The sequence below is a fragment of the Sinocyclocheilus rhinocerous genome, unplaced genomic scaffold (assembly GCF_001515625.1).
Source record: "Sinocyclocheilus rhinocerous isolate Xijiao unplaced genomic scaffold, SAMN03320098_v1.1 scaffold752, whole genome shotgun sequence".
NCBI lineage: Eukaryota > Metazoa > Chordata > Actinopteri > Cypriniformes > Cyprinidae > Sinocyclocheilus > Sinocyclocheilus rhinocerous.
Window position 1 is genome coordinate 461328 of NW_015639777.1, and position 18034 is coordinate 479361.

The 18034-nt window shown below is 36.8% G+C and overlaps 1 protein-coding gene across 1 annotated transcript in view; it reads left to right on the forward strand.

The window, feature by feature from the left end:
• Nucleotides 1–2401: 2401 nt before the first annotated feature.
• Nucleotides 2402–18034, forward strand: part of LOC107751876 (protein cordon-bleu-like) — an 83696-nt gene continuing 68063 nt past the window's right edge. The window contains 5 exon segments of the mRNA XM_016567642.1: nt 2402–2519; nt 5024–5218; nt 6930–7140; nt 10060–10288; nt 12022–12107. Of these exon segments, the coding sequence (XP_016423128.1) occupies nt 5031–5218; nt 6930–7140; nt 10060–10288; nt 12022–12107 (714 nt within the window). The 5' untranslated portion in view covers nt 2402–2519; nt 5024–5030.

Here is an 18034-nt window from a genome sequence, read left to right on the forward strand (position 1 = left end):
CGGACAAGTACGACTGCTGCACTCGCGTCTCACAGAAGAGATGTATAGAAAGCCATGCAAAGTTAAAACAGTTTAAACTTTTAGAAAACACGTCGCGAATTTGTGGAGGTTTATTCCTTTTCACTGCGTCTCATATGTTTTAAAGGCAATCTGAGTGATGGGCGATTCGGCTCTTTGTATTAAGAAATGCATAAATATGTGATGCTGTTTTGTTCATAATTGTTTATGCAATTTACGAAATTATATTTGATTTATATGAGTTAATTTAGACGTAACGCCCTTTTTTTATAGACAGTTATTTTGCTCATTGCGCCCTCCTGTGGCCTCAGGAAACAAGCCAAAAGTGTAACCTATTTAATCTACATATAAAACATTAGAAATTAGATATTTAATTTTTATTTTGTGTTTGACTGTTAAAACAAAAAAATATTTGCTGTTTGTCTCAATAAATTGAGTTAATTTAAAAATACAGTGGTTACATGTAAACATTTTTTTTTTCTATTGCTCTTTGTTTTAAAACAGGTTATAAAAATGTCAATAATTATCGATACTGAATGATATGAAACATTATATCGTTGATGCTTTTTTTTAGCTATATCGCCCAGCCCTACGTTTGAATCACATAATCAGCTTCATATGTATGACTTTTCTGATGTAGTAAACTTGCTCAGTACCTCAGCTGATACAGCGTTGCATTTGCTATGCGGAACGCTTAGGTATGAGTCCAGTGAATTTCGAGACACAATAAAAACACTCAAACACTTGTAGAAGCAAGCTAAAATGACGTGATTGGTTCAGAAAATTAGTTTTTTTGTTAATGTTCACAAGAGCTTTTACACACTTCTTTTCACTTACAAAATGCTCTTACATTATAGATATAATGTTATTTTATTCTATAAAGTTATTCTGTTGTTTCTGAGCATATTTGGATTGTGAAATACATTGCCCTCAGTACTGTTCAGTGTTCACTGTTGTAAACTGCAAATTGTGGCAAATGTTGTAAGTCATCTGGATATTCCATAGAAATATACATTTGCATACTGTGCAAACATGAATACTATATACTGCAGAAGTAGTTGGAGGAGCACATTACAGAGTGAAAATGTATCAATGCGGTGAAAGCTAAGTAATTTCAAAAGGACAAAGTCGATCCATTAGCAACCCAGTCGCAATGAAGGCTGTGTGTTTGGAGCTGCCAGCTGAGAAGCTGAGAGTTTCCTGCTCTCCCAGGGAAGCTGGCTCACACCTAAAGGGCTCTTTGTTGGACAAGGTGTGCGATCTGAGCAGCCACTGAGCTCGGTACAAAACCACACTTTCAAAACGTCCTGTTCCTGTCAGCACTGGAGGTGTGTTCTGCCACACTTAGTACAACACATAACACACATACAAGCACTATCCAAGCAGGTGTCAATGTTTTCCTACAAAAGTGCCTTTCTTGGGCATAACTACTAAAAATTACTTATAATTTAAAGAACTGTTGGTAAATCTTGGTAAATCTTAATTCTGAATATTGCCTCTTCATAAATAATAAAATATTCATAAATATTATGCATTCATATAATTATGAATTCATTTATATTATGGTTTTTCATAAATATTTAATAAATGATTGAATATTTTAATGGAACATATGTAAAAGAACATGCAACTCATTATGGTATAAGACTTCATTTAGGGGTAAAGACATTATGAAAGTGACAAAGTGAAAGTGAAAGTGACGTGACATGTGGCCAAGTATGGTGACCCATACTTGGAATTAGTGCTCTGCATTTAATATTAAAATTCTGTAATCATTTACTCACTATCATGTTGTTAAAACCATAAGACTTTTGTTCATCTTTGTACCAAATGAAAAATATTCTCTAATAATTCTTGTCCATAGATTGAAAGTTCATGAAATCCAAAATTGCAAGCATCAAAAAATTTATAAAAACACTGAAAAAAGTAATCCAATGGTTTAATCCAACTGTAAAGAGATATGAATGCTTTATATAATGAACAGATTTAATTTAGACTTATATTCACGTTCACTCAAGCGTGCATGCTTCACGTACAAGAACAAACCTGATTGGTTCTTGTGAGTCAGGCAAGCACGATTGAGCTTCTGATTACCATATTTAATATTAATGTTTAATCTTATTTTGTGTTCTAAAGATGAACAAAATGACTTGGATCAACATGAGGGTGAGTAAATGATGACCTAATTTAAATTTTTTGTGAAGTAACTCTTAAAGAAAACCTTTTTAATTTGTTTGTTCAGCCTTGAAGCAAAGATGTGGGTAGTCTTGGTTGCATAATCAGTAGAATGACAACAGTGTGTTGATAGCAGGCATTTTGGCACAAGCCTTTATAAATCATTAACTGGATATGCTTGAGGTTCAAGCATTTTGGCATTCTCACATGCTCTACACCTCTCAGCGTCTTCTAGGATCATAGAAGCTCCATGTTCCAGTTGCTTGCCTTCTGTGTGGTTCCTGGACACGGACTACAGACAGATTCTCATGGCTGCTTTGACAGTAGTAGGATGGTTTTATCTACTGCTAATATCTGCACTGCGGAAAGGGAATTTGCTTGACTGATCAGTTGAAACAAAAAGAGCGCTTAGTTCTCAGTATATTTGGGTGTCAGTGTGGCATTGAAAGTGAGATAGGTTTTGTGGTATGATGTTTGGGGGCTAGTTTATAAAATATGACTGAAATATGAATTCTTTTTTACTTCAAATGGGGTTAATGGTTTACCAGTTTCCTCCTTCAAGGTCATGACAGAGATTGTTGTTTTGAAACAAGTTCTGTAGTTATTTTACTGTCTGCGCTTACATTATGATTAACAACTTGGAGAAAATCACAGTGAATTGTGTTGCTTAGTTGCTTAGCAGTGTCATAGAGCAAATCATTGTTAGTTAGTTTGCTTCAATACATTACATTTCTCATATTTCAACAGGTTTTTATGCTGTTGACCTGTTTATACAGTAAAAAAAAAAAAATGGTGTCACCACTGCTTCACCCCACCCACCACCCAAAAACTGTTCAAATATGTTAGCTAGTCTAAAAGTGTGCTAATTTGAAGAAAAACATAAAATGTTTTCTGTTCAGTTTACACTTTTTTTCTCTCCAAATGTTTTGATTAATGAATTACCATTGATTATTTTTTGAGTGGCTATGGAATTTATGTAACACATCTGTTATAGAATGTTATAATTAGAAATAGAAATTTATAGTTAGAAATTTACAATCTTGTCAATACATTTCTAGATTTCTGTGTACGTGGTTGTTGATTATCTGAAGCTATTCCTATTATTGTTTTTTAGATTGCCTTACTTCATTATGTAATGTCAGTTTTAATGAGCCTTTATGGTCAGAAAGGAGAAGTTCAGTCTAATCAACCAGAGCCTAAAAAGATAGGCCAATGTTTAATTACTGCAGTGTGACATAATATATTATCACATTGATCTCTTAAGCATTGTAACTTTAAAGGTGGGGTAAGCGATTTCTGGTAGCCAATGTTGACATTTGAAATCACCAAATTCATAGTACATCAGTTCTTTAAAAAATGAACAAAACAAGACACCAGTTAAAAAGTGAGGAAAGCTATTTTTACAGGGTGTGTTCACAGAAGACAGTGGTTTCCAAACCCTGTAATATAGCACATTCTGCTGGGTTTTTAATGCCTGTTATTGCAGAACAAAGTTTTCATGGCTTTTTTTTTCCAGTTCTAAGATACATATACAGTATATGAAAGGACCACAATATCATAGAAACTTGGAAGTGGGCTCCTTATGACAAGTTTATTTATTACTTGTTCAGTTGCTTCTGAATTTTGATCAGTGTTAAAAAGGAAAGTGTTGACACTTGTAGGCATGAGAGTTTACGTCATAAACCTTTTATATGAAACTAACCTTTTATATGAAGACTAAAGAAAATAGTGCTTGGAGGATGGATGATTCAGTGTTTTCATGTGATAAAACATATCCATGGTGATGAGGAATTGTCAGAAGAATAGACATTTATATTTAGACGGACCATTCCATATGTGAGCAACATAATGATTATATTCAAACATATTGGACTTTGTGTTTAAATTTTTTTTCTGCACAGATTTGGACATTCATACACATGAAGGTAGTGTACTGATTTAAAGTCAGTCTACTCAAAGGTACAGCTTGAATAGAGAAAGACTGAAATCACATTGGTTTCATCAGTTAATGACATTTGACCTGAAAATTAAGTATCAGATTTAACTCGATTTATTTATTCTTTTCTGAGACTAGATGGTAGTCATGGCTTGGAATTTAAACAAGCAGTTTTATTCAAATATCTATCAGCAGTGTTTGAAAAATACAAATTTCAAAATTGACACTTCCATGCTACATGCTATTTTTTATTTTTATTTTTGTCCAACATACAATGCAAATATACTCAAACTTAATTTAAGGCTTTTTTTGTGGTGGATTCAATATCTTTTCCATTCATTTTGGCATTAGGTTGAGGCAAAGGAATCATATCATCAGAGTTTGTTAGAATGAGACAACATAACGGCACCAAAAGTTACCTTTGCGTGACATATCGAGCTCTTGCACCAGGACTTGACACTTTGAGAATGAGAAAATGCTCTTTGATATGCATAAATTTGTTTATGATCATTAAAATATTAAGTATTACATCACTGGTGTGATTTCAGGGGGCGTGATAGGCTCCCACTATCCCATTAGATACATTCTGCTCATCAGGTACTGTATATGATGATGTATGATAGTGCCTGAAGGGTGACCTTGAATTCTTAAGCAATCAGTCTTTCAGTTATGATATCAGATTTATTCTAGTATCAGCCCCAAACAGCATGCCCATGGCCCGAGCAAAATATGAATGTCTGATGACCTTTTTCTGTGTAATGACTGGGCAGTTGTTAATGGTACTCGTATTAGTAGTGTCAGAGCTTTATCCGTCATAAAATTAACCTTCATTGAAATACCACTAAAACATTGAACCTAATCCTTACTTATTGCTCCTGTGAATTTATTCGACAGGAGGAGAATGAAGGCCAAGGCCCCCCCTCCACCTCAACCTCCTCAACCTGCCCCCCGCAGGATCTTCCATAATGCCGTTCCTGATGGAGGAAGATCTTCAGGGGGAGACAGCAAAGAAAACATGCTTCGACCCTCTGTGGATCTCCATATCAGTCTGCCTTCAGGGTACCAGACCACCGTCAATGTGGATGGCAGGTGAATATGCTCATTGCACTGACATTAGCCTAAACATTTAATCAAAACATTTTATTTTTAACATTGGTTGGTAGCTTAATGGGTGGTAACTTTGAATAAATAGAGCTGGGACAGGAAGTGTTCACTGACATTGTACACAGTGATTCCGAGGTCACCGCTGCCACCAGATCCAGTCTGTATCCAGATCAGATGGTCACTGCAGTCACCCATATAAACATGACAAATCAAAACATTATTGTGAATGTGTGTGGAAACAGCGTGAATGTACGGAAATATCTGTGCCTGTGCATAAATACAATGTGTGATCGGTGCGTCAAGAGCACTCATACACGGATTATTATAACGGACTCATGCGTGCTTACTTTACTGTACGACCCCTGTACGCCACCGCAATCGTCTTTACCTTGATTGCAGTCTTCATCCATCAAAACTTTACTAGCGAGACACTGGTTATCCAGTTGAGAAACCGTAGTTTGAGTCTCATCTGGCCATACAGCGGTGGGATTTTTTTGTGAAAACCTGTATCTGAACTGTAAATCATTTAATTTAACGGTTCAATATGTTACCATAGACATTGCATCATATGTTGGTTCATTTTATTTGTGCTGGTCTTAAAACGGGTCATAAAAAGCCTTAAATTGATTTGAAATAGTGAAATAAAATTCCTTCCTTGATATGTGTTGATATTTAAACAATCTAGTTAAATTCATTTCGGCTACCAAAATCTGAAGAGTGCCTGCCCAAAGGGCTACCATGGATTTTGAAATTTGGCTTGCATTTCATAGTACATCAGTTCTTTAAAAAATGAACAAAACAAGACACCAGTTAAAAAGTGAGGAAAGCTATTTTTACAGGGTGTGTTCACAGAAGACAGTGGTTTCCAAACCCTGTAATATAGCACATTCTGCTGGGTTTTTAATGCCTGTTATTGCAGAACAAAGTTTTCATGGCTTTTTTTCCAGTTCTAAGATACATATACAGTATATGAAAGGACCACAATATCATAGAAACTTGGAAGTGGGCTCCTTATGACAAGTTTATTTATTACTTGTTCAGTTGCTACTGAATTTTGATCAGTGTTAAAAAGGAAAGTGTTGACACTTGTAGGCATGAGAGTTTACGTCATAAACCTTTTATATGAAACTAACCTTTTATATGAAGACTAAAGAAAATAGTGCTTGGAGGATGGATGATTCAGTGTTTTCATGTGATAAAACATATCCATGGTGATGAGGAATTGTCAGAAGAATAGACATTTATATTTAGACGGACCATTCCATATGTGAGCAACATAATGATTATATTCAAACATATTGGACTTTGTGTTTAATTTTTTTTTCTGCCCAAATTTGGACATTCATACACATGAAGGTAGTGTACTGATTTAAAGTCAGTCTACTCAAAGGTACAGCTTGAATAGAGTATCAAATATAAAATATCTATCAGCAGGGTTTGAAAACCCTAGAATGTCTACATAACAATTTTTGGTAGATGCAGGTTGAATTACTGACAATTGGTTAGTGAAGCCAAACATTTAAGACTGGCATTCATGTAGCAATTTGCTGCTTTACGTAACACCGGTAATTCAAGCTGACTCTCTCTCTCTCTCGCCCTATCACAGTCCTGTCTGCATCACATGATGTAATTACAAGTCTAAATCGTCAGGTAACTGTATCTTTCGCTGTCCTTATGTCTCCTCCTGTCTCTTCAGAAAAGCTCTGATGGATTTGTTGGTGGATCTGTGTAGTCAATACCATCTGAATCCAGCATATCACACTCTGGAGCTGCTGTCACCCGATGCTCAACCCGTCAGCTTTAAGCCCAACGCCCTGCTGGGGGCCCTGGACGTCTCTTGTGCCCTGATCAAAGAGCGAGTGCTGGAGGACAAGGTAATCCGGAAACCTCCACCCAAGGTGCCAGAGGTAAGTTTCCGAAACACGGTGTCATAGAGGTTTTTGACCTCAAGCCTCAGGGTGATATCTTTGACTTTTTGAAGATCTTTAAATTCTAGGCAGGCAGCAGCAACTGTGATGAAACTGGTTACACTACTACTGACGAGACATCACTACTGTAGACAGACGTTGTATTGTAAATAATTTGCTTTGAAAGTCAGCGTGAGTGCATATGTCACACTACAGTCTACTTCTTGTTTAACTGCATCAGCCATACTGGATGCGCTCATTGTGTGAACAAGTGTTATCTTCATTGCAGTAGTTTTATGGGTTAACAAGACCCCAAGTGCTAGACAGGTGGGCCCTAGTGACAAATGATATACTTCATCTAAAACTGTTTTAAACTTTAATAATTATTTTATAGTTATTATGCATGGGTTTGTTATGACCTTCTTTTAAATGTAAATATTTGAACTTTTAAAAAAAATCGCACCACAAGACTATTATAGTGAACTGAAAATGATTAAAAATGTTTAAAAATAGTGAAAAATGTAAATATTAATTGATTTGATATCAATTATGTCCATGCTTTTTATCATATTCATGCTACTCATATTGATGCATTGTATTCCGTTTTTGTAAATATCTTTTTACTGTAAAAAAGTGTAATATTGATCTTACTCTTGTATAATAATGTTCTTAAATGACATCTTGTTCTGGCTAAATGTGTCATAGACAGGTGGGCCCTAGTGACAAATGATATACTTCATCTAAAACTGTTTTAAACTTTAATAATTATTTTATAGTTATTATGCATGGGTTTGTTATGACCTTCTTTTAAATGTAAATATTTGAACTTTTAAAAAAAATCGCACCACAAGACTATTAAAGTGAACTGAAAATGATAAAAAATGTTTAAAAATAGTGAAAAATGTAAATATTAATTGATTTTATATAAATTATGTCCATGCTTTTTATCATATTCATGCTACTCATATTGATGCATTGTATTCTGTTTTTGTAAATATCTTTTTACTGTAAAAAAGTGTAATATTGATCTTACTCTTGTATAATAATGTTCTTAAATGACATCTTGTTCTGGCTAAATGTGTCAGGAGGGTTGAATGATCATAAAAAGGGTTCGAGCAAAGGTACAGTGAGTCTTTCACAGGCTCTGCTCTGAGTGTGTGTTCTCTTTCATGAGTGTCCTTTTCTCCTCCCCCTCATGTGTGAATATTTGATGAGAGTTACCATGCATTATTTCTTCCTCAGCCTGGCTGGCTGGCCCCTCTCTTGCTCCTCACCTCGTGTCTGACCTCTGGGCAGAGTTAGAGGCTCTGACCTCTGATTCTGCTAGAACAACAGTACAATCTGTCACTGGGCAACTGAAAGCACACAATACATAATGTAAATATGGAGATGTGAAGAAATGGAGTAACACCATTTTTTTTTCAATTTCTGTTAGGAAAACAAACATGGACAACATGTAAGCTCAGAAATATTTGACTAGAGTAGAGATGGGTCAGGATGGTTAACTCTTTAGTTAGTTGACAAAGTGAGCAGGCTGTTATAACTGTTATATATAACTCAGCATGCTAAACCTCTTTCTGAGAACGTTAATCTCTAAATTCATCCCAGTCAAAGTTCTACTGCTACACTGCAAATTTAAAGTAACATTTAACAATAAAATCACATTTACATTCATTAATTTAGAACACTCTTTGATCCAAAGTGACCTGAAAATGAGGAATACAACAAAACAATTCATTCTAATGACGCAGCAACATGAGAAGTGCTAAATACAAAGTTCCCAAATTGTTCAGACAAGTATAGGCTAGAATAGAGATGAAAATTAGCATATCTATCTATACAATATCTGTCAGTGGCATTCAGGGCCATCTAGTCATTCAGACAGCCCCACCTACAGTACTTGTAAAGTTAGCTTTTTTTTTTTTCAGTGTCGTTTGAGTGTGCAGTGTCACACATGTTGTCTCACATCCATAGTCTAAGAATGTGTGACAAAGTGGAGTAACAGTTTTTTTTTCAAGTGGGATTACATTTTAACTAAAATGTGGAACAAAGCTGAAATGTTGCGTACTGTTTCATGCACCCCAGTCTTCTCTGGTGTGCTCTCGTTTGTCTGCACAGTAATATACAGGAAATGGCACACATTAAATGTCTTCTGTGACTACTTTGATTAACAGTAGTTTCTTTACTATTAGCTAAGATGAAATGTAGCTGCTTCTGAAATAGAGTTATTTGAATGTTTCATGAGCAATATTAGTATTTGCATATGAGTAATTGAATTAGATAATGTGATTTATTGGTGTTCGATGGAACCCAAAATTTCGTTCTCTGAAGAAGCTTTTCTCTAAGCAGTGTATTGTGGTTGGTGTGATACTTCCTCTACAAGACACTGCAGACGTGCATATAAAGTCTAATTTTGCCCACTTCTCATGTGAAACTTCAGAGATCTGTGTTGCGTCTTATCTTATCTTGATCATGCATATGAAAATAGCCACAAAGTAGTGAGTTTGCTGCACCACTGTCATGTACAGGAAGAGAGCATTTGAATGTTAGGTACCGTATATTTACTCTTGATTTAAATTTTTTTCTCCGTTTAAAAAAAAAAAATTCCAGATTAAATACAACATAGCTGCTGTCAACATGCACTGTTATGGTGTGACTGCCTGCTGGGATTTTTATGAATCAGTTTCCATTTCCAACAGATATAAATGACAATTCAGTTTAATTGCTGTGGTAAGTGACACCATAAAGCTAAAGTTGTATTTAACTTCTTTAATATTCCTATCAATGCAAATCTATCTATTGTTTTTTTTTTTTTATAATATAAGCTATTTAAAAGGATATTTTACCGCCATCTCTTTAATACGTCTAAATGAACCTCTCTCATTCTTCACATCTGTTTCACTTTCTCTCATCACATAGAAAACGGTGCGTTTGGTGGTGAACTATCACCGAAGTCAGAAGGCCGTGGTTCGAGTAAATCCATTGGCCCCTCTGCATATCCTGGTGCCCGTGATCTGTCAGAAGTGCGAGTTTGACCCAGCCCATGTCCTGCTGTTCAGAGACAATATCAGCCACCAACAGCTGGACTTGGACAAGTGCCTGAGTGAGCTGAATATCAGGGAACTCTATGTCCTGGATCAAACACTAGGTACGGGATAAAAATGTCAGGACACCACAGTTGAAAATGAAAATGCTGCTTAATAATTTGGTGGAAAACCGTGAAACAGTTGTTCTTTCCTCAGGAATCTTTGATGTATAGAAAGTTCAAAATATATATGAGGAGCCACAATAATTAATTTTGGTAGCGTGCTGGGTAGCAACTTAATTACATCCAATGGAAAATCATTGTATTGATGTAAAGAACAGCTGAGAAACCACAGGTTTAGAGCAAGTTTCAATTTAGATATTTCATCGGCAGGTCCAACACTTCCTGTTCAGACACACTCTTAGATGTATTCACTTATAGTATCTTTGTTTAGCCAGTGCTATTATTACATAACATGCTCAAACACAGCACCTAAAGGGCACTAAGCCTGTGACATTTCACTGTCTAAAGTGTGAGTCCTTCACTGTCTAGCCAAATGTAAAAAGATTTCTATTCACTTTCATTTGCCTTTAACTGTTGTACTGGTTTGATTGTTTCCAGTTCTCCAGCCTAAAATGGCTTCGACACCTGCCCTGAACTACTCAGGTACTGATAGTTGTCACAGTGGCTTTACTGTATATGTAGACAAATTGCCTTGTTTGCTTCCTGTCACAGAACGTACTAGAGCCTTTAATAATTAAAATGGCCTGGCCAATTGAAATTAAACAAGACATGCAGTGCCTATGTTTATGTATTCATCTTTCATGCTTATTGTTACTGTGATGCTTTCATTCTCAATTCACTGTGTTCAGAGAAACCTGTTACTTGTCCTGTTAATTCTTCTTTAGGTTTTGTAGTTGCATTAGTGTTCTTTCATCTGATTTTGTTGACGTGCAGGGGTGTCCAAACTCGGTCCTGGAGGGCCACTGTACTGTAGAGTTCAGCTCCAACCCTAATTAAACACACCTGAACCAGCTAATGAAGCTCTTATTAGGCATAGTAGAAACTTCCAGGCAGGTGTGTTGAGGCAAGTTGGAGCTAAACTCTGCAGGACACCGGCCCTCCAGGACCGAGTTTGGACAGCCCTGAGTAGAGGCTTCGGAGCTTTGCAGAAGTGTAGCGCCATCTGTTGCCAGAATTTTGTACTGCTTTTTGTGCATTGTGTACTATTTATTTTTTGGTTTACACTAACATTCAAAAAAATTGTCTGTAACATTTTTTTAACGTTAACGTGTTCTATGCTCAACAAGGCTGCATTTATTTGATTAAAATACAGTAAAACAGTATTGTGAAATATTACTATTTAAAATAACCTTTTATTTGAATATTTTTGAATGTAATTTATTTCTGCTGCTTAATATTTTGGTGAAAACCATGATAGTTTTTTCAAGTTTTTTTTTTGATAAATAAAAATTCAAAAAATTTAATTTGTTTTAAATAGAAATCTTTTATATCTCATAAATCTTACCACAAACTTTTGAATGGTAGTGTATGTAAAATTTAAAGTTAGATCTTGTTGTCATGACAGTGGGTTTGATACGGCATTTCATTTACAGAGACCAAGCTTAATTCCTAAACTCACAAAAAACATTTAACGCTACTGGTTTGCTGACGTGCAAGCACTAGCATTTATTCTGCATATGCTAATCTTTTATCTTCCATAATCCATTGTTCTCATTAGCCAGCTCAAAATTAATCACTCCAACAAAAGTAACTTTGCTTGACTCAGTTCTACATTATAATAGTTGGTCCTGCATGTTTGTGTAAGATGCTGAACGCATGTGTTTCTCTTACAGCTGAATCTCTTCACTCCTACAGTCTGAGTGGATCAGAGAAAAAAGGTCTGCTGGGCTTCCTAGAGTTTAATCGCAGGAAATCAAAGGTAGAACACAGGCTCACGTGTGCGTGAACGGACACATACAAGTGTTTATTCATATTTCTTGAAACCTTTACAGTGCTGTATGTTTGAATGCTGTATGTCTAGAACAGTGTTTCCCAACCGGGGTGCCGCGGCCCTACTGTCAATAGCCCTACTGTGTTGTAACATGGTGTGGTATATGGGCAACTCTGGTAGCCTAGAAAGCCAAAAATATTTAGACATAAAGCAACAAACACCTGAACCCATAGATATGCGGGGGGAACTAATGCATATTGCAAAATATAATGAAAATGATATGTTTTGTTGATATTGCAGCGTTTTAAACCCTGCATTGCTTGGTTTTCATTGATATTGTGAGTCTGCCTGCCATGCTAGTGTTACATTCCTATTTCAGACTGAAGATCAGTCCTCTGAGGACATGGACAGTCTTGATGATGATAGTGTTGTTGACAATGCAGACACTAACATTACTGTAAGTACTAACCCATAAACTTGACTAATACACTTCCATCTTTCCATCTGTCACAGTTTTCAATCTTTAACACAATTATACTGTCTGCAGGTTAATTCTTCTATTTTTCTATTCTTCTATAGAATAGTTCTGCACCAGAACATCTGGTCCTGAATGCTGATTGGTCAATAATTAAAAGCTATAAATAATATAGAAATTATTGTTTAATAAAATAATAATGATAATAATAAAGGTTTTTAATGAATTAAAATGTGCGTTTTTAATATTTGTATAAAATTAACTACTTAAAACTACTAATGAAAATGTGTTACAGAAATTCCACACTCCATTAAATGTATTTGTTTACAGGTATCACCACTAGGTGTCAGTAATTACTTGGGCAAAAGTGTGATCTCCAGGAGCGCTCACACAGAATTATTTACCTAGATGATACAGTCTGACTTTTTATCAACATGCAATAAGACTTCCTTCAGTTTTCCTTAAGCCACTATCACAGTTCAAGCTACATTCAGATGGATCCGTTTGCCATGGATCATTTGTATCTAAGCAAGAGAAGTCCTCAGAGTTCTCTGCTGGTACTTAACTGCTTTCTTGGATGACCTTTTTTGATACTACCCCTAATGCAAGTTACTGCTAGTTATAAATGCTATAACCTAACCCTAATCCACACACTGTCTGCATTTATTGTATATAATAATATTTGATGTACAAATTTGTCTTTATTATATGGTTAAGTAGGTGCAAACACACACACTTGATCTTCCTGAGATCTTTATCTCTACACCCACATAGCTCTGTCCATCTTCTTCCTCCTTTCAGAGAAACACACCTTGAAGACACTCAGACACATGTGCTGAACAACTTGGACGTCCGTAATTTATTATGGACATTATTTTATGTCATTTATTATAGTTATTTTCTTCCTGTATCCAATCGGCCTGCCAAACAGCCTTTTTACAAAAGGCTCTTCCCTGCTCTATGTGCTCCCTGCCTGTAATTGCATGAGTTCAGGTGCACGCTATTTACAATATCATCACAGACAGAGCCAAGAGCCATTTTCAACATGTCTCGGTAACTGATTTCCGATTATGTAACTCGCTAATAGCCATTCCCACTTTGAACATTCCGTTCTAAGGGCAGAGAGGGGTGAGAAAAAAAAGCTGAACTTCTACAGAGAGGTTGTGCAGTCCAATGAAATCAGTCACAAAAGTGGCCGTGATAGGAGAATTGTGATTCTTTAGTGTAAGTGTGCATGTTTGTGTCTGTAAGTTTTTTATGTCTAGTTTGGATCATATGTCTGTTTGTCACTCTGCTTTCTTCTCAAGTCAAGCTGCAAGACTACATACTCTCTCACTCTCGTTCCAACCGACAGCTGAGCACTCACTCAAACACTCATGCAAGGTTCTGGAAGATCCGGTGTCATTCCTGTCAGTGCCAGATCTGTCTGCTCTCTCTTAAAGGAACATCCACTCTGTCCTTTCCAAACCTTTGTGTGTGCTTTTCTACTTTTGTTTGTAAGGTGAAGTGTGTAATTTGTGACACTAGCATCATCAAATCAAATTACAAACATAATGTTTATTTTCAAACAGATTTCCCAGACATTTCTACCATACCTTCCCATATAAAATTGTTTGACTAAACAGGTAGTTACACTTCAGTCTCATGCTATTGATTTAGCCAGTAGTTGAATGTTGGAGTACTCAAACAAACAGAATTTTTGGTAAAAAAGCCAGTGTTAACCTCTATTACGAGTAGACGAATGGCTTGCTTGTAGCTGTCTCTGCTAGGGTTGGGTGAAATTCAAAGTTTAAAGTCGCAATGAAACTGAAGTAACAACAGATGCTTTGTTCTTAATTGTGAAGTACATATTGTGAAGACTGCCATGTATTATTGAAAAAAAAAAATCCCATCCATCGGTTGTTGGTTGAATTTTGAAATGTTGGTGTTGAGCTAAAACATTCTGTAGATGCAGGTTTGCAAGTTTGGAAAAGTATACGTCAATAGGTAGAAGTTAGGGCTGTGCTGGAGATTTACTACTAATCACAGGAGCGGCTTTACTGACCAGATGCGAATGAAAATCGCATTCGATTTTTTGCACAGCCCTAATAGAAGTCTATTGTTTCACCAGAAGATCAAGTTTTGACATTTTGATTAAAAATTATTTTTCTTTAAATGTAAAACAAGTCTTAATTAATCCCACACAAGTTTTGTCAGACATAATAATGCAATTAATTTTGAATTTATTTCCTGATTACCTCAAGTGATTACACATATTTCTCTAAATATGTTTTCAAGTTTTGCTGTCTGTTGTGTTTTCAGATAAGAAAATATTTTATTTTAAAATACAAATTGATATCAGATTTTTTATTATGTAATAGAAGCTACAGCCATATAAGTGCACTAATAGTAAAATGTGTATCTGAAAATGTCATAGTCCATTAAAAACTATACTTGCAACGGGGTTATGACTTTCTTTTCAATCCATTTTACTTCTACTTTCGTAGATGGAAATTCAAATTACAGTATTCAAATTACTGCATTCTATTAACTACCTCAATTCAAATGCTAGAATTTAAATTGATTGTGAGTTCTGCACACTTCTTTCATCATGCAAAGTAATGGAATAGGAGAATGTATTTCAATATCCAACAAAATTACAAAATTATGTGTTTTTGTTTCCAGAAATTCCTTAATTTTTGCCTTCAAATGTTCAAAAAACTTAATTTTTGTTGACAAATCAATACATTGTTAGCACTTCTAAATCTTGCTAATGAAAGCTGTATAAAACACTGGGAATATGGAAGATAACTGGATTATTTGTTCAAATGCATCTTGTTCTAATGTCCCCATTCTTTCATTTTCTTTCTCCTCACCTTCTCTCACTTGCAGTTCTGCTTCTCAATAATTACACAAAGTGTAGCTACACATTATGCTAATTCTAGTATACATTTATAAATTTGGCACAAGAGAATAATTTCTTTAAGACATCCCTAAACTAAACATTTGCATAGCAAGAGAATCAGAAGATATCAGCTTCACAATTGTTGTAGTTTAGTTTTTTGTCTTAAGTCCCTCCCTGTTAACCGTCTGCTCAGGGCAGCTGTTTTATGGTGTGTAAATGTGGGGTCATGACCGGAGTAAAGCTTTCAGAACCCAGCCACTCTCCAGGAGCAGGTCGTGACATTTCCAACCCAAATGTTATTGATTTGTTGTCCTCTGTTAAACCTGCTGCCCTTTAAATGGCATCGTCTTGGAGCTCTGCAGCTCTGAACTAATGGTCGCTTTCTGCCTTGCCTTCCTCCTCTGAGAAGCTGTTACACAAACATACAGGCTGTTGGGCATATGATATACTACTACTACTAGCAAAAAAAAAAAAAAAATATATATATATATATATATATACAGTATATATATATGTGTGTAATGTATATGCATCAAAGTAACGTTCATTCTTAGGGAAAAAAATCATTTATAATTTATACTGATAAATTATACTATAATTTATACTATGACTGCTGAACTCATGTCCTAAGTACCAGGCCATACCAGGCCATTAGCTAAACCTGTACTAAGGACTGTTAAAAGATGGACTAATGAAGCAGAGCGGGATTTACAAGCCTACTTCAACTGCACTGACTAGAATGTTTTTGAAGCTGCAGCCACCAATCTGGACGAGCTCACAGATACTGTAACTTCAAATGTAACTTAGGAATGCACATTTCTGTGAGGATATGTGCATTCCTAACAGGACATTCCTATCATTCAATAATGATAAACTGTGATTTACTGGGAAACTCAAACAGCTTCGTCATGCCAAAAAGGATGCTTACAGAAGTTGGGAATAAATTCTTGTACAACCAGACAAGAAACAGACTATCAAATGATTAGTGGCGCGAAGAGCCAAGTCTGTGGTGCCGCACATTTCCTCGACTGCCCTATAGGGGACAAACCCTACCCTCATCTAGGTCTCTGAGCAAGTCAGCTTGGTAAACTTGAAACGCAACCATTCAAGATTCAAGATTCAAGATTCGCGCCTTGAAGAGGTCTGGATGGCAGAGCAGGAGTCTTTAAAGAAGACGATTCACCCTGGGAGAGCATCCACAGGGGGCATCTTTGCGGGAGGGCTTTTGCCTTTCATGTGACCAGACCAAATCAAGCCTTTTAGTAGCATGCGCCATTGCGTCCAACATTCCCCATATGCGGAACTGGAGCTTGGTTGGGGAGATTCAGTGCTCACACTCTCATCTCCATTGACAACCACTTTCACCTGATGAGCCCAATGTAGCCCTATCCTCGGGATCAGATGACCCAAGAGAAAGAGTATCTGGATACCGGCAAGCACCTCGAGAGCCGGACATGCTCGTGCAAATGCTGACTACTATCAACTCGGGAGAGAACAGAATGAAAGGAGCTCCTGAAAGGGAAAGCACTTCCTGTCAGATTCCTTCCATGCCCCACCTACAATCACCATGATCGGTCTGCTTAGCTGCCTTGGCAGTCGTGAGACCCGAGCCACGGGTTGTAGGCACTCAATTCTCTTTTCTCAAAAGAGAATCAAGCATACGAGGCATTAGCTCCCCCAAGAGCCAAGCACGCCCTGTTCAAACACTAGATTCCCTCAAGAATGAGGCGAGAACAGAACCTGCTGCGAATGCATTGCATTGAGTCTGTTCGACTCCATTGAGAGGCGAGCGCGCTAATGCAAAGGCTGTCTACAATCTTAAGTAAAAGGCAAAGCTTTACCTCTGCTCTCAGTAGCCCCGCGAATGCATCACCATGAGCGCATCTCGCTGTCTTGTGAGTCAAATGCACATTCACACTTATCCACGCCCTTCTCAAACCTCTCTGCAGCTAACCCCATGAGTCTACTCTGTGCCTCGGCAGCAGCGGGACCTGAACCGTGAGATGCAGACACTTGTCCCTTATCCCTCGGGAAGAGGGACAAACGTGAACAGAGCTTTCTCATTGGAAACTTGTCACAATGAGCGCATTCAGAGTCCTTGAGCACCGAACGTGTGTCCTCGGGTGTCAGAAACCTAGGACACGGAGGCACACACTTTCTAAAACGCCCACTTGCCTTGGTTTTATCCATAATGCCTTCACATGCACTGTCAAACAAATGGCTCCTGAAGACAAGAAAAGTTGGTGACGTGTTCGGCAGGTGCCCTCTTATGCTTCTGGCGCCTGCCTGTGACGTCACAGGCTACGTGGGCCAATGGGATTGGAGTTGTTTCACATGTGCTTCAGACACCATTCCCATTCCTTCTAATGTCTGCTAGAGGACGTAGCGCGAGTTCCCTAGAAGGGGCAACATAATTTCTCAGTACAATTCACAATTCACCTTATATGTACACCTTGATTTTTACACTGAGCTGATTTCTACTTGCTTTACCATATATATATATATTTATATATATATATATATATATATATACACACACACACACACATACATATT